We start from the raw sequence: 26,983 nt of genomic DNA, 5'->3' as shown, positions 1-26,983 counted from the left end.
ACTTGCTCCTCTACAAAGCACTCCAAACAGTAATTACTAGACAGTTCTGCATTTCAAAGATCTGTACACTTCAGCTTCCAACTGTATTTTCTCTTAAAGGGTAATGCTCCTGAGATAGTCACATTTAGTTTTCAGAAGATAAATTATCCTTTATCAGATGGACAAATACACTGCCACTGGATAGCAGAGTGACAAGGTTAGCCTTGCTACGTAAAGTTAAATATGCCTTCCGGCAACTCTAAAACTCACTAACTAACATGTATCTAATTATTTTTTATTTGTATTAGATTCTATTTTTAGATTAGATTCAATTTTACTTTCATTGTGCGGCGCACAAGTACAAAGACAACGAAGCGCAGTTTGCATCCAACCAGAAGTGCAAAAAAGCAGAAAAGTGCAATGTGATATTCAAGTATAGACAGGTGGTGCATGGGCAGGGCAAGAAATATATTGCAGAGCTGACTTAATATGGCTACATAATATGAACAATGTATGAACAACATGTACAGATATGTGCAATGTATTTAGCAATGACCTTTTAACAGTAGTAAGAAAAATATGGATATAGACAGTGTATGCAAACGGAGACAAAAAGCATTAATTGGTGATTTTAAGAAGAGTGCTGTACAATTTCTTGTCAAACATAATTTTATCCATGTGTTAATATATACAACTACAGTGCTGGTTGCCAGATGTGGTCGGGGGTTGGGCTGGGTACTTAATCCAATATTTTTTAGGCACAGACTTAATTGCCTCTATATTATTGAGTATCAAAAAATTCCTCGTCATTCAATACCAAATTTCGATCCCTAAGGCAGGAGTAAATCTCATCAGTGTCAGTGAGCCAATCGGTATGCATTATGCTTCTACCAAGATGTAATAATGCTAGGGATTGGCTGTTACACATTGTAGATGGAATGTTACACATTGTAGATGCGTTACTATGGATCCCACGTAACTTAAGTCCCACCTTACAAAGCAGGCTGATTGGTCGGGCGTAGGCATTGACTTTGAGTGATTAAGGTACGATAGCTGATTGGTCAAGGGATACGACCTGAACAAAGGTTACGTGGTTATGTCACCTAGTGTAAGCATGGACGCATGGCCAATAGTACGTAAATGCTATTGAAGGGTGGGTCTTGCCCAGAAGTTGCGTGGGTCCCATAACAACACATTGTTGAGGCATGCAGGAAAAACTGAGTTAAGCACAGAGACTGGTTCACATGGTACGAGCTAAAACATAAACAAAATGATTTGTAACGCAAGTTGTAATATTGTAATCGTTAAAAAGGATTTAATAAAATTGGTATTGAAAAAAGTATTGCTTAGTAACCAGTATGGAAGTCACAGTTCAAAGTTTTAGCCCAAATACAAATACTAAGCCCTAGTCAAGGAGCACCTGTTATGGTCTTTGAACAGGTATAGTGGTGCCAAACCTGGCAACCTCACTGTGATCACAAGAGTATGCACAGTCACCTCATCCTTCTGTTATTTGCTACAAAATAATAACAGCTTTAAACTTACCAGGAAAAACTAGTTCACAGATTTCAACTTGTGGACGAATGAGGGGCCTTGCACCAAATTCTGGGCCCTGGAAAAAAGGCATTCTCATACTCCATTGCTCTGACTGACACGCCCCGTACACGCCCGTAATCAAAGCCCAATGGAGCAGTATCAGACTCATATTCTGACTACAATCTGAGAATGACGAAGTCCGGCTAAAGCTTTGGATGTGCTAGATAGCTTTTTCCATTTGGAGAGAAAGAGACAGATTAATATCAATCTTCTCATCTCATTTTCAAAAAGAAAACATTGACTATTCTTTTAATATCACACGCTCAGGCTAGTGTTTGTCACAGCCTCCTTCCTAACTGCAAGACTTAAAAAACAATGTAGTAGTTATTCTGTGCGTGGCATCCTGTAATTCTGTCTGGAGATCTGTTCCCAGCTTCACTCAACTCTTAAATACTTACCAGTTGAGTCTCCTCCTTCATAGTATGGCAGCCCGCTCCTAAAACCTGACACCATGAACTCTGAAAAGAGAAACAAGACTGTTTTTTATTTAGAGGCTGTGAGAAAGTAAGCTCCTTTTATTATTTATAATAAACTACATGTATTGTACTGTTGTATTGATATTTTACAAGAATGTGTGTTGGGTAGAAAATATTCAACTAGTGACATTTAGCTTTTGTTCCACTTGCTTATAGGAAAGAGGATTTTTCCATGCAGGGGTCAGTTTAGAGAACTAAAAATGCACTTTAGAAGGAGAAAGCAAAGTCTCGCCTCAGTTAACTGCTTTGCTGCTGTGGCATTCAGCTATAAAGGCAGATCCCTGCTATTTTGAAAGTTGATTATTGGATGCCCTTTGTCAACAGGCAACTTTTTTTTAAATTCAGAGTTTAGATCAATAACTTTATAGTTTCAAGTCATTCTGTAGCAATCATGACAGGAATAAGACAAGTTAATGCCAAATTCAAACCTCTTCATGATCGGACATAGTTCAAGCCTCTGGAGGGGTTATGGCATGCCCAGTTTGTTTTACCTCCAGCAAGTGACACAGTGGTCAATGTTCATAACTTTTTTTCTCTGTTTTGCATATAAATATTGAGGGTGTGTGCATGAGTAATGTGTTGCATTGGCGAATAAAGCAGCGTGCTGTGTTTGGACTTGAAGAGAAGTGATCCTCAGGGCTATAAAAGAAATCACTGAACCCTGCTCTTTGCGCTCATGTGCAAAGCATGGCAATTCCTCAGTCCACTGCACAAACTTCCCATATTTTTCTCTTCCCTTTAGGCAGTGTGTTCTTACATATAAAGAGAAATGAGTACCCATATGGTCCTTCAGAAGATAGTACAACCTTAATAATGAGAGCTCTCATTGGGCAGTGGAACCTCTGACTTTCATCTGCTATTATAACATGCTAGCAGAAATTTTGCTTTCCAAGGCCAAACTGTGCTACTGAACCACACCATATCCAATTTCGTCATTAATGCGAGCTGATATGACACCTAGAAAACTACACCAGTAATTTCAGCATTTTCATAGTGATGAAAGCTACTGTAAGAAAGTGTTTCGATTTTCTGAACTGGTTAGTGAATGCCTTCAAATCCACCTCTGTAGTTTCACCGTAGAATCCGCCTAATCCAAAATCACAAATGAACAGACATTTAGGCTATTTGGGTTTGCATAGCACTTTAATCCCGCACCATGTGTGTGGTCATGATGTTTCACCAGGCTTCATTTGATATAAACAGTTTTCTATGGACTGGACATTATTTGTATTCTTATTTCTTTGCTTTAAAGCTTTGGTGTGTAACCTTTCTATAATAGTGTTTATCCATTAAATTCACCAATCACTGAAGGCTTGTGTCATGTGGATGCAACAACAGTTTTGTTGTTATTACTTATAATTCCTCATGGAGGCAACAGAAACTAAGAACTATAGCTTTAACTTTTAAACTCCCTAGTTGGTGGCCTATTGTGCTTTATCTTAGGCCTTTTGAGTACTGTAAATATTGGCATTGTGTAATGTGAGTGTTGTGCATTGCTCTCTGTCATAGTTTCTTTTTTGAGAATATGAGCATACAATCTTTGTCTTAGAATATGTTGTCTTAAACTTCCACATCATTTCAATGAAGGATGTTAATTATTTTCTCTAAAAAACAGTACATTGGTTATTTTACAGTACATTTGATCAGCATCACTTTAACCAGAATAGCAAGTTATGGTGTTCACTAACCACATAAGGTGCCTTGAGATAGGTAGTTGAGGGGGTTTAGTCATGAACAGTAAAGCCAGCCCTTCTAATTGCAGCGTACTTTCAGCTGAAGGGAGGCACAGTAAAGTGGCCGTAGATCGGGGTAGTTAGAGTCTGTTACAGTTGTGCATGCTCCCAGTGTTAGGGTGCAGGAGTTGACGTTAAACAACTTTGGAGAACAAGAACGAGAGAACGAGAGAGAACATTAATTTTGGCAACTTAATGTTTTATTTACTAGCTTTATTTTCTTTATTTATTCTTTTTTTGTTTTGTTTTATTTTTCTCTTTTTCTTTTTTTACCCTTAGCCCTTTGAGATTTATTGATGTAAAGTGCATTATACAATGTATTATTTTTATTTATTATAACTGTATGTGAAATTTTGGGGACGGTGTGTTTGTGATGACAAACTAGAACAAGCATAGAGAAAAAGCAAATAGTTGCATATAACAAGGCCAAAGCAGTAGTTCCATATGCCATGACTTGTCAAACTGTCAATATACGATCCTTTGAATGTGCAGTTTTGAATTGAGAATATCTGTCATGAATGAAAGTCTGATCTTTTTAATGATTTAGTTCAGATATGACCATCAAACAGAGCGTTGAGAATGTTGGTGGGGCACTACCATGTCATGTGTGCAAATCTAAGAGGCCTGATAATATTAATGGGCTTTAGGGGGCATGGATGTCTTCCCCTTGGAATTTAATTTACAGTTTACCCGGTGATGAAGGTAGCTTTTTTCATTTGCAGGTCTCTGTGTGACGGCTTATGTGTGCACATCTGGCCGTGCATGGATTTCTTTTTGAAAGACAAAAATTTGCTTTGATTTGAACACCAGAAAATGAAGCTCAGAAACTGCAGACATTTCCATCACAACATAATTATATTGAATAGCCTTCAGTGTACAAAGCTCAACCCAGAGCAGGTACATCTAAGAGAATTAAATGACACTGATTTAAGATAAACTATTACATTAATTGTAGTGATGGACTAGTTATGAAAAAGAGGGCACAGTTTAAACGTAGGCTCTAGTTATCAGATGGAGATAAAGAATAAAAACATTGAAAGGCTTTGGGAACGCAGACCTTAGTGACTTAATTTACTCAAGTACCCTTCAGTAGTACAATCTAAAGTTAGCTTAGCTCAAGGAAAAAAAGAGCAAATATCTGCCTAATATCTCCAGCCTCCCCAATTCCACATTCGAAACGTCGAGAAAAACCAGAAATACAATGTTCTGTGGTTTTTATGCAAATATGACATTTCCCCTGCTGGCTCCAAAGAGCCAAGTTCTCTGTTGACCACAGATACCTGCCTGTGTTACTGCTGAGGTAGCAGCAGCCTTTGTTGCATTGAGTTTTCATTATTTGTTATCAACACATTAATACCAGTCAAATAGAAATTACACACATGCAAGTATAAAAGTTGTGCCTCGCTGTGTTCCAAATCAATGGGGAGTGTATGTCAAATCTATCAGTGGTCAGGCCTATCTCGTGGCTGCACCTTAGGGCAGGGGTTTTCAACGTTTTCCAGGCCAAGGACCCCCAAACTGATGGCGAGATGGAGCGGGGACCCCCTAATTATATATATTGTATAACATTGTGTTATATCAAACTGGTCCTATAGTGCCATGTGTAAATGTACCTTGTTATTGTGCATTCAATACTAAGATACTCAAATAATACACAGGTTCATATATTCATGTTTTTATTTTAAACATGTGCAAGGCACAGTGAGTAGGGTATATTCTTAATATATGTAAGTAATGTCTATTACATATGGAGTAATAACGAAAGTAACGAAAGTAATTTCGCCCTGGGATTATTAAAGTATTTGTGATTCTGATTCCTCGTTGATGGGACAGGTGTTGTGAATGAAACGGTGCCCAGCTTGAAAGAGCTCCTGTGTGTCGCTGAATGTGTGCATTGATGACTGAAAGACATCTTCTGCCTCCATTTATCTGTTTACTACAGTTTGTTGAATTCATGTTAATGTGTATTTAAAGACATTTCAATTAGTGGAAAAAAGTGGGGGGGGAATATAAAAAAAAGTCTAATCAACCAAAACTTTCGCGACCCCCATGCAGTACCTCCGCGGACCCCCTAGGGGTCGCGGACCCCCTGTTGAAGACCCCTGCCTTAGGGATTATATTGCAGTGCATGTCTAGCTTTTTTTTTTATTCAGTGTTATTGAATATAGATTATGCATAAAAGTATATTCCTAATATACAAAATAACAATTCCAATGTATGTTAATGCTGTAACTTTACATCTCTCATGAACCGTTTATACAATCTACTTCACACTTGGTTTCCTTGGTACCCGATGAACTTGGAGTTTGGAATTTGGAGCAGTTTGGAAAGCATCAGACATTGGATATCAATAAGCTGTGAATTAAAGGTTGGGGAGAAACATTTAATACGCTAAAAACGCTAAGAGGAAACTCAAAAGGTATATCTGCCAACAATTTATATCAATCAAAAGCCGGACACTATATTATACTAAGTTGATGTGAGCTTTAAATTCACCAGTTCTAAGCACACAGCAGAAGATAACAACCTCTCTGAGCTTAACTTAGGTTTGACTATAATATCTCGGGTCCACCCACAGTACAAGCTCTTTCCAGAGCCTTCAACTGCATGTCCCGGTCCTGCACAGAGGATGGATCGTTTTCAGATGCAGTTTAAAGCTGATTGCAAACCTTGAGTTAATTTTGTTTCCGCTAGTAGGGATCTAGACTTCGGGTCTACTCTGTGATTATAATGTCAAGCACATGTTATTGTTATTATTGTATGCCATTGTTTTCAACAACGAAACACAGTTTAGCAGCTCTCAATATGACAGTTAAACCACAGACAACAGAAATATAAAATTTAAATAGTAAAATACAAAATAATGAAATATAAATAAATACGATGAGGTGGCACTATATACATAATGTTATCATAAATTATGTATTTTAAATATGAAAACTGTTTCCGGAACCTCTGCTTTTACAGTCATAGACATCAACCTCTTGCCACGAGCCTCCTTTCTTTCGTAATGTTAAAATCTAACCCACAGAAAATACACTTTTGACTTAATTGATAGACGTGGAGAACAAGGTCATTTATTGCCATAGAAACTGAAGGCTGAATCCTTTTTCGCTCTGCTTCGTATAATGTAATGCTTTTCCTTTAATTGAATTGAATTTAAACACTGTGTACAGACCATCATGTGTAAGTACTTGTTTCTTCTCACATGGTACAAATACTAAAGTAATACTTTTCCATGTTTGTCTCACAAAGTTATCTATTTACACAAGCTTATCCAGCTTGTATAGGGTGTTTGGCCAACTAGATTTTAGGAGTCTTGTATTGGATTCTCTTTATTGATCCCCTATGGGGAAATAACAAGTTCCACTGTGTTGTTATTACACACTACACACAGGCCTGAACATACACACATGCTCAGGTCGTATACATGCACTAATGGAAAGATATCAGAGTGGGGGGCTGTGACTGCTGAACAGGCGCCCTGAGCAGTTGAGGGGAGTTCGGTGCCTTGCTCAAGAGGGAAGTGAACTGGCATCTTTCCAGCTACCAGTCAACACTCCGTACTTTGGTTCGTACTGGGAATTGAACCTGCGACCCTCCTGTTTCCTAACCAAAACCTTTCGGACTGACCTATTACCACCCCAAAAATTGTGCAAATCAGGTTTCTTGGCGGATGCCGCCTCTTGAGGGCACAGGATACTGCAGCTAAAAACTCTGGGCTAGAAACCAATAAGAGACTGGCCCCACAATTGGACCTGGTCAATGAAGGATTTCAGGTTCCATGATATGCACAGAAATTGTCTTTCAACCAACGCAATAACACTTTTAGTTTTAAAGATTGTTTTTTGGGGACTTTTCCCTTTATTGTGTATATATAGTGGATAGACAAAGGGGAGAGAGATGGGGGATGAAACGCAGCACAGGGCAGCAGGTCGGACTCGAACCCGCGCCGCTGCAGGACTCAGCCAACATGGGGCGAACGCTCTTAGTTGTTGAGCTAACGGCCGCCCCGCGAAAACACCTTTCTTCAGAACGTTTTGCCTTTACTGCTTTACTTTTGCTGACCAATAGGGGAAAATAAAATGCTGTATTGATTTTGATCAATAGTTCAACATATACTGAATGCTCACTCTTAGATAGAATCTTAGCAAGAGACCAGCATAATGTCTTGTTTTCATAGCACATTTTCACGATAGCATTTGTTACAAGATCTCAGGAACCTGTGTACTAACAACCCGGTCTCACAGGAGTATTTGAAATGGTCACATTATGTGGATTTATTGATTTGTCAACAGGGACACGATTTTCTTGTTTATTTTGTGGTGTTCACCATGAAAGAGACCGGGCTGGTACTAAATGGAGGAACAAGGGTCCAAATTTAGTTTCTTTGCTTTAGTTCCTGAACCCCAAAAAGTCCCTATTCCAGGAGAAGCACTTTCGGAAACAACCATCAAGACCGAGTTAGCAGGGCTCCGTAGCAGTTTATTACTACATGTCTTCAAATTGTTAGCTCAATTTTTTTCATCTTCTGTTCCACTGTACCCTGTGGTGTTTTACTCAAAAAATTAAAGTATTAGATTCTGGTTCAAAATATGTAAAATTACATGTGAAATTATTGACAGTTTGAAAAAAAACTTGAAGGTCAGTGAGATTTAATCGATTGTATCTCATTTGTAGGGCCTCAAATACGAAACAGGCCTGGGCTTTGGAGTGTTATTGGCTCTGACAAACAAACATAATGCCAAGCACTCCTTGAATGGTTTTCATGTGCCAGATGTGCCTGCGTGTTTTTTATTCACATTTGGTATTTAGTCATGGCGTGGACTGTGAGCTTTCATTTCCTCTGTGAGACTGTAAATAAGCCCAGCATCCTCTGGGAGTGACTACATAAAACACTCTGTGGTTAGCAGACCTTAGTGCCTGCCAGAGGCACAGCTAAACCATGGACACTTCACTTCCATGGAATAAAGGCAATATCCTGGATATCTCTGTTTATCTAGCAGAAAAAACACCATCAAAAGACAATCCTACTATATAAAAAGCATTACAACGATAAAAAAACATAAAGAAAAAAGTCAGTTACAGTAGGTGGTTTTGTTCTTACGTTGTTCTGATCCTAAAGAACATGTTATTTAACCAGCCAACGAGATTCAGTATACAACTTTAATCTGATTTAGATCTAATTTTTCTAAACATTTAATGTTTGATTATTTCATATTTTTTCTTCTCTTTTTTTTTGGAAAGAAAACCAGATTTCTTCTGTACCCTTATTTGTTCCGCAGTCTTTTGATTAATGTATTTCTGATGCCTGCTCGGACTTGACTTGGCACGTGTGTTTGTAGCGGTTGAATTCACTTTTAAATATTCCTTTTCTCTCGAGGTCCCAGCCCCTTGTGATGCGAATGTGACCCGCATGACTAATTCCATTTAAAGGGGAATCACATGCATTAGGGCTCTCACTTTTCTGACTAGCATTTGCATAATTTTGTTTGGCAACTTGGAAAAGGGCCATTAACAGCACTAAGACACACACTGTAAAGGATAGGGACGGAAGCAGATCAATACTTTATTTCAACATCTTTAGCAGCGTTGGGGTCCAAAACAGGAGCCATTTACAAATTCAAATTTGTGCAGGAGTCTTGTGATGATACCATTAGTTCCTGATAAGAAAAACACCATTGTACCGCCTATCTTAAGTCTCTGACAGACACGTCCGCTCGATCAATAGTCTTTTACTTTTTTGTTGCAAAGACAAGATTGATTGCCAGCAGTCGCTTGTGCTCAATTCCATTTCTCGCACTCCTCGTTATTGTTTCAATTAGGCATGTTCCAGAGACCTTACTGAGGGTGGCAATAAAAAGCAAGGACCCTGTGCGATGCACATCAAACACCGGATGTTTGGCTGAACAACCTTTGACACCAACTTTATTCAGGTCAATAAGTGGAAGCACCGTCCTAACAAGCGGATTAAACAGCAGGGGGGGCTTTCTGCGGGAAGCACAGGGATGACCGGGGGAAGTTGTGACTCGCGCCAGTGAGGAGGAAATAATCACAATGTAACCTTCTCATGAATTATTAAGTACCCTGTGCCTATTTCAGTCCGACTAAAAAATGCTGCATTTTCATCTGTGGGTCTGAGGCAGTGTGCAAGGGTGTTTTTTTATATATGACAGCTGTATTACTGCTGATAAGCGAGACTGTGAGCTGATCAAGTAGTGAGACAAGCGTTCAGAGCAGTAACAGCACAGCAGCAGCAGCGCTTTAGTCACTAGGAGCCGTGGCGGCAGAAGCAGCGGCAGCACTATCAGTCACAGCAGAGGCATCAACGGCAGCAGCAGCAGCAGCAACAAACTCTCTCCTGTCTTTTTCTCTTCTTTCTGGAGTTGTTTCTTGCTCAGAGGACAGAAAGCCAAGGAAGTAGGAGGGAAGTGATCCAGGGCTGATAGCTGCAATCATAAACAAAACCAAAACGCAGACCTGGCTGCCCCCATGCCTATCGAATTTGTTTGCAAAATCAAATTTGCAGAGGAGGATGAGAAGCAAAAAAGCAAGCAGGATGGGGACAAGGAGAGCCTGATCGAGGAGAGCTGCACACCTCCGGTTAAGGACTTGGCCAGGTTTGCGAACTCCTGCTCTCTTCATGGGATTAACCACATCTTTGTCTCTGGTCGCCTGGGCATCCGGCAGACTCTGTGGGCTCTTGCCTTTTTGACTTCCCTGGTGCTGTTTCTATACCAAGCGGCTAAGTGTGCTATCTCTTACCTGGAGCACCCTCATCTCACGGCTCTGAATGAAGAGGCGACCCCAGAGATGGTTTTCCCTGCTGTGACCATTTGCAACATCAACCGCTTTCGCTTCTCCGCGCTCACCGATGCCGACATCTACCACCTGGCTAACTTAACAGGTCTGCCCCCCAAAAACAAGGATGGGCACAAACCTACTGATTTGATGTATCCTGCCCCTGACATGCAGGACATCTTCAACAGGACAGGACATCAGTTAGAAGAGATGCTCATGAGCTGCAATTTCAGTGGACAGAACTGTTCAGTTGAGGACTTCTCTGTGGTGAGTGAAAGTTTCTCAAAGTTCTGTCTTTGCCGGATTCTTATCTTATCACATTACTTCCTCGTGATTTATTGGTTTTATCAAAGCTTTTTGTATAAAACAAGTTCAGGAAAAGTAACACTTTGACATTTTAGGAAACAACAAATAGATTTGTCTTGTTCATGCAAAACTACTTGTAAGCATAAAAGCAAAATAAATACTTTAAGGCGAAGGCATGTACTCATCTCTAGGGGCCATTTGGGTCCACGATATATTTCTGCTTGCAAGATTCATGACTTGGGCTCAGTCGTTGAGCTGTATTTCTTCTCACTTAGTTCCAAGCTGCAACAGTGCTTCCCTTCAGCCGTGTGTTTCAGCCTGTACCCGAATCTATTATGGCAAAGAACAAAGGCTGCTCCCAAAGAGAAACAGAGAGCTGTCATATGTGGTTTTATACTATTCTGAGGCAAACTGTGCTTTAATGCTGCCTCCAACTCCAGTAGCTGAGAGTGCATGGCAATAAAATTGTCATTGAAAATAGCCGAGTCTCTTGTTCCTCTCTTTTCCATCTCTCCCTGTTGCTCCCCCACTCTCTTTCTGACATTGCAGAGCAGATGCTTTTCTCTCTCTCTCTCTCTTTCTCTCTCTCTCTGAGCTGTCTCTCTCTTTCTCTCTCTCTCTGAGCTCTTGAAGGAGTAATGCTTCTTCAACGTTGTATTTCAATCTTGCTGTTAGGATTAAATATTTAAAGACAGACATACATGATTTTTGCATTAGCCAGATTGACTAAAAGGAATGAAACAATTTCCATGAGAGAGAGAGAGTGTGTGTGTGTGTGTGTGTGTGTGTGCGAGAGAGAGGGGGATCAGGTGAGGGAGAGGGAGAGTTTTTGCCTGTGTTCTGTGCACTATTTATTAAAGGCACTGTCCTTGCTTGAGATGGATTTCCCCATCTCTCCTGCAGGAATAGGAATATGCAATTGCTTTAGTGATGATGAAGTGCAGGTGTCAAGTCTTAATAGGGTATGTTGAACATTGAAACGCTCACCTTCCTGAGACCTAAAGATTCCGTCTTATCACAGGGATGGCACTACATTACCTCTGATGTGCCAAATTACAGCAAAGAAATAATGACATTTCACTGCTTCTCAGTCAGTTTCTGTAACAGCCTATTGAGTTTTTTATTTTAATTTCTTGTATTTAAGCCAGCCCATTACATGGAGATGTAAAATTAACTTTGCCATGATAATGGGTCCTCATCCAAAAACAATTTCATTTCTCTCAGGGAAAAGAAAATGCAAGGCTCCTAGGGGACGCCGAAAAGTTTGATGAAATTCACTCTGAAGCCACAACATGACTCAAAAAGTTTATAATGTGCTTCTGAAGATCCTGTTTTCACCCTGTAAATGTAAAGTTCTTAAACAGCGCTTTTTTAGTCTCAACAACTACTAAAAGCGCTTTTACATAGTACAGGAACCATTCACACACATTCACACACTGTGCCCGTACAAGGTGCCAGCTGCTCATCAGATAAACACACAAATATTTACACTCCGATGCACAGCATCAACTCGGGGTTCAGTGTCTTGCCCAAGGACACTTTGACATGGGACTGCATGGCCAGAGCTCAAACTACCAACCTTCAGATTTACCTTGACTTACATATCTGCTCGCTACAGCGTGATTAGACAATTATATAAGTTTTAATTAAGATTGCAATTTAAATTTCAATATAAAAATGATGTAGTGATTGTTGTTGTTGCGTCCTATTCTCTTTTTACCATTTTCCTTTTCTTTTGTCAATGTTTCCCTTTTCTTTGCACTTCCTGCCTATCTTTACAATAATAAATTTGCTCTTTCTTTATTGTTTCACACTTAACAATTGGACGCAGGCCTGAAATACAGTGCATCACACTCCCTAGACATATAGATGTTGAATCAGTCTACATGCAAACCTTCGTTGTAAATCTACCTTTTTAACCAAGATCGGTAACCTCTCTTCCTCTCAAATGTGTTCTGTCCACGTCTTGTTTGTAGACTGTAAATCTTTCAACTAATGTTGGCAGCTTCTTCATCAGGCCTTGTCAATCTTAACAAAACACTTGACCTTCAGGTGCAGTGAAATGTCATCTGATTTAGCACAGCCCAGTTTGAGTTGCCACCATGCATGTTGTCATCCAAGCGCTGAATGTTGGTTAGGACCTCTCGGAGCAAATGCATTACAATATGGTGAGCTTGCTTAAAACAGGAACACCCCGCCCATCTTGAGTCCTAATTTTATTTGGACCCAGCATTTGCATAGCTGTCTGTCTGTCTGTCTCTCTGTCTGTGTGCACACACTTTAGTTTAGTTGTAAAGAATATGAGAATGGAAGACTATGCACTGCATGGAATTTCTCAAGAAGAGATACTAGATAAGATAGACCTGCTTTTATCCACAATGCCAGTGAGCCATGCTGCACTGAGCTATTGCAAAGCTAAAGATGGCATTGTGGATTGCTTCATCATTGTACATGTTTAATGCAATGTTTAATTTATTTCAAGGCTAAATACACTGTTGTCTTTTCTCCCTTTTTTCTTCATTTTCTGCTACTCCTTCAGCTTTTGTCCAGTGTAACGTCTGTCAGGCTGTATTTACCTATATTCCTCATGTCCATGTGATACCAAGCCACTGTTAGGCATGTTGTGTAAACAAGCATGTAACTCTAGTCATGTTCCCGAATGGTCTTGTCAAGATTAATCCTGTGTTTTCCTAATGCATGCTAATGAGAAAGTTGTGTGCATTTGATTGTCAATAACGTGAAATACGGCCCTGCTCCCTAAATGCTGGCTCCGTTCAATAACCTATTAACGTTGAATCACAGATAACTTGGCGCACATCAGGAAACCAATCTGAAATTTGTGCTGACATTGATCCAGCAGGAAGGAGACCTATTGCTCCGATTAACACTGTTGCCCCAGGAGAGGAGTCCCTTAGCCATTAATAGGCCACTGTCCTAGATTGTACTTAGACCACATAAAATGCTGATATTTATAAGACACAAGGGTGCAAAGCCGAATAGTAAAATAATACCAACCTTTCCTTTCTAACCATTTCTGGGAGCTGTTGTTTCATTTTCAAGTAATATTCTAGCCAACACTATGTTTTGATCTGTCAATATAACATATTTTGCTGATTGCACTGTAATGTAAAGACTACTGCGTACATTGATGAACTATTTACTTATTATACAGTAGCAGCCAGAGCAACTGTGTATATGCTGGGAACTCTGTTCTCATAGTGACGTGTTTACATAAAGCTAAGAGTCGATATTTAAGCAGTGTTTCACCAAATTATTGGAAATATAAATTTACACTTAGTGGCACAAAATATTTCTCCTCTATCTTTTCTCTTTTCCAGCTACATTTTAAGATCTTTAAGATGTGACATTTGAGGTGCCCTTAATACCAAACGTAGCATTTGAAGTCTAGAGGTTTTAATTCTCAGTTTAAGTTTCCTGCACTTCGGGTTTTATCTCAGAACAAGCTAATGGGAGTCCTGCCACATTATAAACAGTGCAAAGAAACATCTGTAAAATGCCAGGGACCCTTTCTAATTGTGCCAATTATTTGAATACCAGATGTCTGCCTGCTTCTGTAGTTTAATGCCAACTCATGGGAGGCTGCTATAATTAGACCCACTCAAAATGTGAATGTCTGATCTTACAACAAGATAAAAAGCATATAACATGCATCATGGCTGGATAAGACAAATAGCTCATCCACTAAACAACCCCCCCAGGAACTTGAAAGGAAAAAATGACAGATTGTTTCAAAATTGCAGTCTCATTCATTTAATAATATACACAGTGATAAGGGCATCTCCTCAGAATAAATATAACCAGTAATGAGGTATGGCATCGCTGTTTACGCCTGTCCTTGACATTCACTTTGAGAATAAGGAAAGGGGGTAACAGCATCTTTCTAAACAGATCTGGAAAGTCCATGGGAAGGGATAAATGTCAGTGGGCTTCACTCACAAATCAGGGCTTTTTTCTTCCTCTCTGACCTTCACCATGTCTACTCTACAAAGAATTACCCAGATATTATTAAATAATTTATATGTATACAATGATGAAAGTGATCCCCAGAGACAGATTGAATATGTCTTACAAAAAAAAAAAGCATGCCCTTGAACCGACGAGTAATTAGCGTGTTTAGGTAATGATAAATAATTAATTAGCATGACATTCATGGACTTCTGGGACAGGGCGACAACTGGATGAATTACCAAGCTTCAACGTAAGCCAAGTAAGTCTGACACTGTCACCCACGCCACATAAATCCATTGTGTATTTGAAAATCAGTGTAATCTAATTGGTGTCATATCTCTCTTGGCGAGAGCTTTGACTAGGGATACCATTTGGCTGCTCCCGTGGAAGTGTACTGCGAACAGATCAATAGATGTAGTGGGCATGATTATGTTACAATTATAACAATAGAGAGTCTTGTAAAGCAGAAAAGAAGCCAAAAGAAAGGTGAATTGAAGGTGCCACATCTCTTGGCACAGTTCCTTAGGCTGAAACAGCTCAGTGGGAAACGGAGCGGTCAGTGAGATTGGCTGAGGCCCTGCTTTAGGACCAGCTGTCTTGGGAGCAGAATTAGAGCCTCCCTCCTTGTTTCCACCTGCCGGATGCTGATCAAGTGTTCCAAGTCAAGCCATTATTTGCTTCATTTCCTTGCCGAATAATTCAGCTTGCGAGTAAGTCAGTTTCCCTAATGGCAGGACATCTCCCTGTTCATTAAAATATCTAAAATATATCTAATGGTGAGAGCTTCAAAAAGTGGGTCTGTGTTATTTCAACCAATACTTTTCAGATAATTAATACAGAGTATGAACCTTCACCAGAATAACATTGGAGCAAAGTGTCAACATGAATTTTACACTTCAAATATCCTTTAAATTTAATTACCACAACAGAGACCGTTCTCTTCTGTATAGGCCTCTGAATAATTAAACTTACCCCTCTTAAAATTCAGTTATGATGTGGACAAGGAATCCGAACTAATCCTTACAGAGCTTATGATGATACTCTGAAGAGGTCACCTTTAACCGTGCCTCTTTCTAATGCAGGTTATGCAGGACTATGGTCTGATCTGACCAGACATAGCCTGTATACAGAGTAGATACTGAATAAATAAAACCCTCACCCCTCCAAACACCAGTGTAGATGCCAGGATTAGCATCTCATTAGACAGTGCTTGCGCTGGGGGGTTGTGGACAAAAGAGTGCGAAGCCTTGCAAAAGAGGAACTGTTTGATGCACTTTCTCTGTATCTGGAAAAGATGTAGGTTCTTGCTTTGCCTGGAGAGTTTATTTTATAAATGTAAAAGAATGCAGCCTTTTTTTTGGAGGATCTCCTTTTGGTGTATACTGTGAGCTTGTTGTAAGGCATGATTGTCTTCTCTGTTACACCAGCTACATCATTACAGAACTGTGAAAGATACATTGGTTGGAGGTAGAAAAGGCTAAATTGATCCATTTGATTTGATTTGATTGCTTAAATCCGTACACCCAGCAAGATCTAAAGAAATACTTGCACTGAAAAACTTAGTGACAGTTTGCTCTTGAGATAAATTGGCTTCAGCGAAAGTGTCTCCTGCTGGTGGGCAGTCTGTGTTATCTGCGCCATGAACATGCAATTTCCCCTTGATTGTGCTCCCTACGGTTAAGTAAACACATTCAGCAGAGCAGTAAACTACAAAAGACGAGCCCAAAAGACAGTGGTAATAAACTGCTTGAGGAGACAAATTCAAACCCTAATTTTTAGAGATTCTGAAAATTTTAGATATTCAGATTGTCAGCCAACCGTAAACACGTGGTCTCCTTTGAAGCATCCATTTATTAAGATAAAACTTGGATGTCAGTTTTTTCTTTCTGCATTGCTCCAGAATACAAAGCAGAAAAAACTTTATATCCACTCTGATTTCCTAGATGTCTCTGAGAGATGCACTAGAACTGACAGATATAAATGAAATATGAAACGCCTGGATTGCCTGGACAACTTGGACTACCCCACACCACCACCTCAATTTAGCCGTACAAACAGCCCTTTGCAGCATTGGATTGCTAGGTTAATGTAACAGAATAATGAAACAAAATTTAAAAAGGTCAATGTTGGTATTTTAATGACATTCCCAGGTGTGCTGTGCAGCAAGTTGAACTACAGAGTTTTTATTCCCATACGGATTATGAAACATTTCCAGGTGAAATGACATCCCTTGCTACAGCTCTATATGGAGGCTGAAGTCTGAATGTTGATTGAAATGGCGGTGTTTACTTTTGGTTGTTGATGGTACCATAATCTTTTTCCAACTCTGACGACCGTTCCTTGTTAGTGTGCAACGCTATCATAAAAATCTTCATGTCACTATGAGCAGAGCAAGACATCATACTGTGAATGTTACTAAAGTTAAACTGCCTTGCTCTGCCTTGCCATCGTGACATGTAGGCAGTGTCTGAAATTACCTTTTTAGCTCTCTGCCAAGGGCTGTAAACTAAAAAATTACCTGCCAAGAATACCGCCCCTTATCAGCCACAATATTTAATATATATTTTTCATAAGAAAATGTCACACTACAGGCTCTTCTAAGTCAGGTACTGCATGTGGATTAGTTATAATACTCACTTATTTTGCCATACTCTTTTAACGTTTCTGACCTGATATGTACAGTGGAATCACAGTGAAATAAGGTTAAATAGGTTTAAAGGAACATTTCAACTAGAGCTGTAACAATTCCAAATTTTGCTGTACAATTAATTGTCTCAGAAATGATTGTGATTAACACTATAATTGTTATTATTATATAATTATAATACTTTATTAAATAAATTAAAGTTTTGAATGAATTCCAGGAAACATCTTTTTGTTATATCACGATGATGTGACCCAGATGATGTAGTGACAAAAGTACACAGCCTGTAAACATCATAAAACATTTTTTCTAACTGTATACCCCCTTTTTTGTTGCTGTTGTTGGAATTTAAACTGTCATATATATGTGCTTAAACATTGTGTGTGATTTGCATTATACATTTAAGCTAAAAGGCAAAAGCATTGTTTGAACATAAATGTAGATATGTTGGTCATGCATTAAGTTTGTTGTTCATGCATTAAGTTATTTTGCAATACTCTGTTATATAACATAAGATGTTCTGATACATTCCGTTATAATCCAGCTCTCCTAAATGTGTCAGAAGCTGAATTGATTAGGGTTGCGTCCAGTGTCTGGTTTCAGTTCCTCTTTTACAGGCCACTGATCTTTTGCTCTGCAAGTCCTGAAAGGGTCATACACTTTCAGTCACATTCCAGCTGAAAAGATAACAAAATAAGCACACAAACATATCACATCACTGTGGCCTAGAGACCCCACCCTTAGTGAATAAAACCAGGGGTGCAAGAGCCGAAGAGCCAGACAAAAGAAGGGGAGAGCTGTGATAGCTGGATCCAGGTAACTTTGTCTTAGGATATCCTATGTAGTAAAAAGGATTCAAACATCAACTTCTGAGATTCTGACTCCTAAATGACTGAACCCTGAGACCGGAGCAGGATTTAGCTCCAACACTATGAATGTGTAGTCCAACTGATATTCACTTACATAATAAAAATGTTGGCATATCTAAACTGAATCACAATTACCTGTCATGCGCCTTAAGACTTTAGCTAAAATTTAAAATTAATTTATTCGCGGGTAAACATAAAAAGAGCGATTATTTAAAAGAAATTGACAATTACACTATTATTTAATGTTACAGGCCTTAGTTCAACCCAAAATCAAAAACACATATTTTTCCTCTTACGGCTAGTGCTGCTCATCAGTCTAGATTGTTTCGGTGTGAGCCCAGTGTGGGAGACACATCGGCCGTGGAGATGTCCGCCTCCACTGTATGTCACTTGGCTTGTGGTGTTTAAATTGCCAAAAAAATACCATTACTGAAATTTGAAAAACTTAAGTTATGTCTCCTTCAAGAAGGTCTGACCTGTTTACTCAAGATAATCCACATACCTGGTTATGATCAGTTTCATGTAGGAACTATTTTCTTTTTTTACTGAACTAGACCCACCAGCCACATCATGGTGCAGAAGGAAGCATACTCATGGATGAGAGGCTCATGCTTGTGACAATGTGAGGTGTACACTCTAATGGCGTCCTCCTCGAATGAGCTCAGATGAGCAGTATCGGTTATCTATAAACTAATCTCCACAAGTCCGCAATGTTGGACCATGAAGGACTGCACAGTGACGGTCGGTGGTGGAGAAAATAGTTTCTATAAGAAACTGCTCACAACCAGGTCTGTGGTTTATCTTAAATTACTGGGTCATGATTTCTTGAAGACAATGCTGTGAGTTTTTCAAATGTACTGTAGATATTTTTGGCACTTTGAGCACCACAAGCCAAGTGCCGTCTAGTTCCATTGTTTTCTAAAGAAGGAAACTCGCACAGTTGTAAGTAGTACTAGGGCTGCACAATTAATAGAATTTTAATCACGATTTTGGCTCCCCACAATCAAATTTGCGTGATCAATTGATATTTTTAATGCGTCGTAACGTTCATAGAACGCTCCGGTTTTTTGTTGCAAAGCCAATCTACAGTAAACCACTCTCTGATCATGTGCCAATCAGAGTTGTTCGCTGCACCGTGCAGCTTAGTTTCTAGTTGTAGACAGTCCCAGAGGACAGAGTAACGTGAGTAAAAAAAAGTCGGTTATACGTTGACTTCAAGGTTTACCAGTTTACCAGTAAACGCAACATTTGTTGTTCAGACAAGTGCTAGTTATTGTCTGTTACCTCACAGGGCTCTAGGGTGAGTCTAACATTTTTTGCACATTCAACACCTAACTTCCTCGCATCCGCTGCCTCTCCACAAACAAACCAATGTTGTTTATATCGATATGGTTTAATTTTGCATTACATGACCCATTTCTTCTGTAAAGCCGTTCCTCTGTTCGGATCTCTCCTCTTACACTCCACGCAGCCCCGCCCCTATTCACTCACACACGCTCCCCAGCAACACAGAGAGACACAGCGGCAACAGCGCACAGCGGTCCACTCATCTGACATTTGTCCACAGTTTTAATTGTTTAAATGTGTTAAAGTTTTTAACACAGCTGCATATCGAGGCAAACCTAAATTTGTACCAGTGTTTCCGCTGGTAACAGTCTGCTATCGCGGCTGCCACGGCAAAAAACACAGAAGAAGTTATTGAATGCAACTAACTTTGTTGAGTAATAGCGTGTGAGACGGAGCCTGCTGGACCTGGGCGAGAGATGTGACCCATGGCCAGAATATCATAGTTCATAAAAATGCAGCGCAGTGATGATACAGACATTTCCTACACACAACGTGTGTAACTCTGCTGACCCGCCATTCGACCCGAATGAAATGTTTCAACAAATCCAAAAAGAAGTTGATTTCACTGCAAGAAATAGGTAGCCTCTTCATTATTATAGGTTAGAAATGCTTTTTTATCAGGTACATGGTGAACAGTCCATGAAAGGTTTTTTAAAGCTGATACAAAAGGGCGTAGACCCAGGCAAAAAACACAAAATACAACTGTAGCAGCAATGTATCACAATATGTGCACATCATGTGTGTACAACATACATGTTGCATTGCTTAAGCTGGCATAATACTGTAAACTATATAGTATATATTTGAACACTATATAGTATATATTTGAACAGGGAACAAACAACTAGACATTTGAATCATTTAAGTTGTAAAACATACTTTTTTAAATTTTACACTTTTGGTATTGTGAATAGAGAAATAAACAGCAAGGCGATAGATATATGAAACTAACAGACACATGTGTGAACACATTTTCTTCTCTGCCTACACTAGAGGAGGCACCAGCCATGATTTGCATTATCACAACTGTTTGGTTGCTTTAGTCTAAAACAAAGAATACAAATGATATGTTGTTGTACTTGAGTTCTTGTCCATTTTGTGGTTAAAGTGACGTGGACATTGAGTGAGGTAAACATGAAGTCACATGGACAGACAGGGAACACAATCATTGGACAGTTTTGGTGGCTTGTTGTCCGGCAACATCAGCACAACATGGACCTTCAGGGTGAAATCCAGAAGGTTTATTTTGGTGACTGATAGAAGGTTGTGCTGCCCTCCACTGTGCTCAATGGTTTTATTCAGCTTCAAGGGTGTCACAATAAAGCTCACAAAGAAATTGGTTCTAGGCATTATTAATAAGTCCCTTCGGGATTTTGCAGCTTTTTTTTAGATTGTTGGGCCCCAAATGCTTGATGTTGTGGGAGCTTTTGTAAAAAATTGCAACAAAAGTTGCAACATTTTTTTTTCTTTAAAACTAAAAAGGAAACCTGTTTTGAGGAGAATAAAATTACTCTAGGCTGAGTGTTCCTAGTAACCTTACCTTACTAATAAGTCTGAGGATGCTGCAAATGAAAATGGTGGGGGGATTAAAGACAAAAACAATAATGTATTAAATTTATTAAATTTGAACAGGTCTGTTAGTACCTTGTTTATCTTTACATTGTTAGTTAATTACCTATACTGGCCTGGTACAGGAAAACAGTTTAATATATGCCTCGTTATGGTAAGTGCAATGATAAGTTAAAGACTAATAACTACTTACTTATTAGTCTTAAACTTATCATTGCACTTAAAACAACGAGCGTAGCTGTCATCAATTTAGGTCGTCCTGTTTGTCTCTTCTCTGGTTGTTCCTGTATCCACCTTGTGTGTGTGTGTGTGTGTGTGTGTGTGTGTGTGTGTGTCAGTGGCGGAGGGAACTGAGCAGCAGCCCTGTCCGCTGCAGAGAGCTGACAGGATTGAAACAGCAGCCGCCTACAGAGGCTTCAGAGTGAAAATTGCTACAGCGTACATTGATGTTAAAATGTATACAGGTTGGCAGAACGGTCTGAAATGTTTTGCCCGGTTTTTCGTTGTACATTTTGTTGGTAAATGTGAGATGTTCAAGTCACACGCATCTTGTCTTCATAACAGCGAAAAGGAAATTAATTTGGCCACGTGCGTGTGACATCAGCCTGTTCTCACTACCGCTTGGTCATTAGCTCTCAGAGACACATACTGATACAATGTCTGGCACGTGGGACTGCTGGGATAGGGTGAAGTCGAGGGAAACTCTGGTTATTGGTCAAATTTGCTGAAAAGTTGTGGGGATTAGTCAAAATTGCGGGTTGCACCAGAGTCGCGGTGATCGGTTGAATTTATTTGAATTGGCATGTATCGACCGGCAGTTAGAAGTGCAGTAGAAAAATCAAGATGGTTTGTACTGTAATATTGTGCCTTGACCAAATAGTCTTCAGTTAAACCTAATCAAACCCTAACAATAACAGGGGCAGGTCCAAAAAGGATCATATGAATAATAACGGCCATTGGTTACGATTTTGGCAGCCACTGACAAGGTTGTGCTAAGAGAAGGGGCACCATGACAGAAACCACTCCCATGGTGCACTGGCTTATTGCCCAACCAACCTGTGCATCTGTGATCTCCCACTCCTAATACATTGCGAAGTTTAAAGAAATAAAATGACTTGGTTAGGTATGTAAACCAATCATCTCTTCCTAGGGCTGCAGCTATTGATTATTTTAGTATTTGATTTAATATACCAAATACCAATATTCCATTGATTAATCAAGAAATTGAATAAGAAATAAGTTTGTTTTGTTGAAGAGCAGTAATGAACAAAAGTGTTTTCCTGCATTGCTTACAATATTATCTCTCTAAAAACTAAACATATTTGGTGTACTTAAGTGCTATCTTACATTGTTTTTAAAGAAAACTTTTTCTTAAATGCAAAAACAAACTAAAGCAGACATTAAACATACATACCATTGATTTAAATTGTGCAACTTAACTTTCACAACTACAAGTTTCAAGCTAAGACTGTTCTATACATAGGCCTGTTTTCAAATATGAGTTATTTTTATGTGTTTGATTACAATGCTAACCACCAGATCCTCATTTTGACACTCTTTGCTCACATCTTACCTAACAGACCAAACTTACCGGGAAACTTGGAGAGGATCTACCTCAGAACCTTGGTCACTCAAAACTGTTCTTTAGGGATCAGTCCTGGGTCCCCTCCTCTTTTCTCTTTACACCAACTATCTTGGTCTGTCATTCACTCGCACTGCTTTTCATATCACAGCTACGCAGATGACACCCAACTAATTCTCTCCTTTCCGGAGTCTAGCAGCACCACGTATCTTGGCCTTTCTGACTGACATTTCTTCTTAGTTTTATTTATTTATTTTATTTTCAAGTTTATTTAACAGTGATAATGCACACTAATAATACATATCAAATGTAGAATGTGCCAGAATTATATTTATTATATTTTACGTCTGCTGTCCCTTGACAGATCATACAATGTCACACCTAAAAAAAATAAATAATGATAATAGTACTTACAGGTTTACCCCAATACAAGTATAATTAACTATAAATGTAAAAGAAAGTGACTAGACCAACATATAAACAAGAACAAGTTGGTCAATATTAAATTCAACACACACATAAGCCAAACTTTCAGTCCATGTAACAAACATTTATAGCAATGATAACTATAGCAACGGTACACATTTTAGGACATGGATAAAAGCATCAGCTAAATGTCATATAATTTAATGTAATGCTATATTGCTCTGTTACACTTTATGCTAGTAGATCGTTGATCAGCTGTTTCTCCGTGAAGAGAGAGAGTGAGAGAAAATGGTGCGCAACAGTCAGCTATTTTTCTAAAGGGATAGTCAACATATCGGCTCTTTAGATCAAATTGTGGCCACCACTTCATATTTTCATGTTTGTTTTTAGGTAGTTGTTGTTTTTTGGTGTAGTTTCATCCGTCCATATGACTCTTTGATTTATTTTTGTTGGGTTTGCTTTGTGGAATGGATTAGTAAGTCAGATTGGATGTTTTCTGTGGAGATGCTGAAGCATTGACATCGTGCTATTATTGTGGTAAGCTAGCTCGATTTTGCAGTAGACACACTTCACAGAGTTCTAATTAAATTTGTAATTATTCCACACTTTGGACACTTTCTGTCCAAAGTGTCATTTTACTAATCAAATTATTCAAGTTACTCAAGGAATCGTTTCAGCCCTAGACCTTCCTAAGACTCCACGGTGGTATAACATGGTACCACTGTACTTTCATTGTTGCCATTGGCTGTTTTTATTAGGGTTGTGGGATATGTTAAAGATAATCCAATCGATCATCATTAGCCCAACATCCATCAATCGTTGAACATATTACAAAAATGAAACGGCACATGTTGTGTTTGTTGGAGAACCAATCACAAAGAAGCAGATCCATTAGTGTGCAAAAGTGGAGTGAAATCTGAGTGAAATCTAGGAAGTTGACGCATTCTAATTCTAACTATGCCACTTTATTCAATAATATTTTTGTATCAAGAAATGTGGAAAGGATGGAGCTATTTGCGTGTTTATGCTGTAAGCATTAGTAAAAATGATGTCAGTGGGGGAGATTATTGTCATAATTTAAAAGGAAAGAAAAAGGCCACGATAGGATGGAAAAGGTGGTGGGAGGCATTAATTCTCTCCCACAGCCAGCCATGTCATTTCTTTTTCAGATTCACAGGCACAGAGAAAAGGGATCAAACAGAGCAGAAGTGAAACCAAAGAACTGCAGTTGCTCAAAACCATTAGGCAACTGAAGTTGCATGCTACAGTTTTAATTTCAGAGTAATGGAAAGCTACTCAGAGCTATTGTCTATCTTTGATGTAACAGTGTGTGGAGGCCAGCAGAACAAAGTGTAAGAACCAAGGCACTCCAATGTTGCTATCCAGACAGTAACATACACCAATTGCAGCCATATTTGCAAATAACAATTTACTATTTTGGAATGGACTTCTGTTTCAAGTAAAACAGCTAATAACTAATATTGATTTTAAAATGTTACTGTTTATGTTTTTTTCTGTATTCATATGTAATTCATGTGTGCTAACAAAGTGTGATGTTTTCAAGACGGGCAATAATGCATAATTTACATTTAATTGGTAAACTTTACTGGGGAAAACCAATTACACGGATTGTTTCAGGAAAAAACAACTTTAATATCTGTATCGGCCTAGATGACTATGAACACTGAATATTGATTATCCTAATAAGTATGCCATTATATATATTATTAGGTGGGAATTGCCGATTTTTTCACCAGACACATTTTTTATAGCAGAATTCACTGCTCATCAATTTAATCATGGGAAAATGCATACGTAGAACTGAATCCCTGTTAATGTGGGGATTCGGGTTACTGTGTGCAATGTAAGAAGTGATTCAAACAATCTTAAAGCTGGGAACACCTGTGAAATATTGATAAATGTGTCTGGGAACTACTACTATTACAGTCTCCCCATGCTGGAAAGTTAAGATCATTTGATCACCCACCTCAGAGACATCTGCAGCAGTGATTTACTCCCAGTGTTTTATTTTATATTTTATCCAGCCGATCATCTATCTTGGCCCAGCACATGAAGCCTGGATTTGCCCTCTGTATTCTGTCTTCAAGATTACAACGGGTTCAGCAGCCTGTCCACCGCCCACCACTCAGCTGAAGCCTTTTGTAGGGCCTGTGGGACGTGGCTTGGTGCCAATGATCCTGAGATGTTGCTGCAAGTTTAATCCCCACACTGTGAGAAATAAGGTTCTCCTGCTCTCCCTTTTGCTCTTGCAACTTTGATCAAGCCCTAATGTGATTAGGCAGTGACCCTGACGTGACTGGCCCAGAACTTGTAAAAGAAGCCAGGGGAGGGGGTTGGGTTGGCAGTGAGTTTGATCTGACCAGTAAACCAGGAGAAGAAAGGAATTATTCTGAAGATGTCTTTCCTCTGTTGCTGCTCTGCCTTGTGGGTAATAAATGTTTCATGTATTCGCTTTACCCCGGCAAAAATTGCAATCTATAATGACCTGACATTTATTTTTTTAAACTAGCCATGAGGCTCATGATTTGAATGTTAACCAGGGCTGTACTTGATGTAAGGTGCAGTCTACTGGGAGGAAGCATCTTTTTAATTTTACAGGATCCTCTAAGTTGAGTCTTGATGGTAAATAAGGCAAGGCAATTTTATTTGCATAGCACTTTTCAGCAGCAGTGCAATTCAAAGCTTTACATCAAACATCAAACACATTATTCAAAATTATGTAAAGAAAATGTGTACATATTAATATAAAATTAAGAACAGTAAATAAAAGTTAAGAACAAGTAAAACGAAAGTAAAAACATTTCCTCAAAATAATGTAAATTATTGAAAAACCTCTGCTTCCTGTATTACAGAGCAAAATGTTTGCGTACATGTCCCATCATTGCAGTATTTCTGCGTAAACAACATATTTCAGTTATTCACATAAGACTGTGGCTGGACTAGAACAACCCTCACAGGCATCTCGTTCAAAATCATGCACTAAGCCTGTTTACTGTGTCGTGTACTGGACTGCTCCCATATGTGCTGCACATTACTCTTGCATTCAACTCACTGATGATGTGTGGTGGGAGGAAAGCGGGCCTTAACTTTAGAGGCCAAATGTGTCAAGTTTCGATATATTAACTTCACGCTAATGGACTTTATCAGCTATAGTGCAGAAAGTCATGGAGATTAGAGCGAGAGGGAGTGGATGTTTGATTATTTTTGCATTTTGTTTGGTTCCCCGCATGCCAGCAGTTGCATGAGGAGACTTTAAACGCCCTTTGGAATCTGTTGAATATTGCATCATACTTCACATGGAGGTACCTGCATTCCCTCTACTGATACAAGGCTGGCCACAACCCCGTAGTCCTTACTTGTAATTAGTTCAGTTATTCAGGGCAATGCTTTCTTTGTTTAGTGCCCAACATGTTGGTAAGATGCTCTCAAGGTGTGCAGAAATGTTCAAAGTCCAAAGTTGTATTCCATAGAAATAAGAGAAATATATCTGACTTTTTCACCATGTTTTGAATAAGTATTCCGGTCAGATAATTTTATGAAGATTCCTCTACGTATTGTGTATTCCTTGCTTGCTTTGGCAACCCAAAGGGGACAATGTCAAAGAAGAGACAGAATGTGAAAGATGTCCTGTACAATTGGCAGTGAGATGGAAAAAGATGCTGCAC

General features: G+C 39.1%; 1 protein-coding gene across 2 annotated transcripts in view; it reads left to right on the top strand.

Moving 5' to 3' along the window:
• Positions 1 to 9,811: 9,811 nt before the first annotated feature.
• The window catches only part of asic4a (acid-sensing (proton-gated) ion channel family member 4a), an 84,656-nt gene continuing 67,484 nt past the window's right edge, over positions 9,812 to 26,983 (top strand). The window contains exon 1 of one of the 2 annotated variants that reach the window (XM_034884811.1): positions 9,812 to 10,852. In XM_034884811.1, the coding sequence (XP_034740702.1) occupies positions 10,277 to 10,852 (576 nt within the window). In that variant the 5' untranslated portion in view covers positions 9,812 to 10,276. The remainder of the gene's footprint in view (positions 10,853 to 26,983) is intronic. The other variant, XM_034884810.1, reaches the window with a different exon arrangement.

The sequence above is a fragment of the Etheostoma cragini genome, chromosome 11 (assembly GCF_013103735.1).
Source record: "Etheostoma cragini isolate CJK2018 chromosome 11, CSU_Ecrag_1.0, whole genome shotgun sequence".
Taxonomy (NCBI): Eukaryota; Metazoa; Chordata; class Actinopteri; order Perciformes; family Percidae; genus Etheostoma; species Etheostoma cragini.
This window is presented reverse-complemented; position numbering and strand designations above follow the sequence as displayed.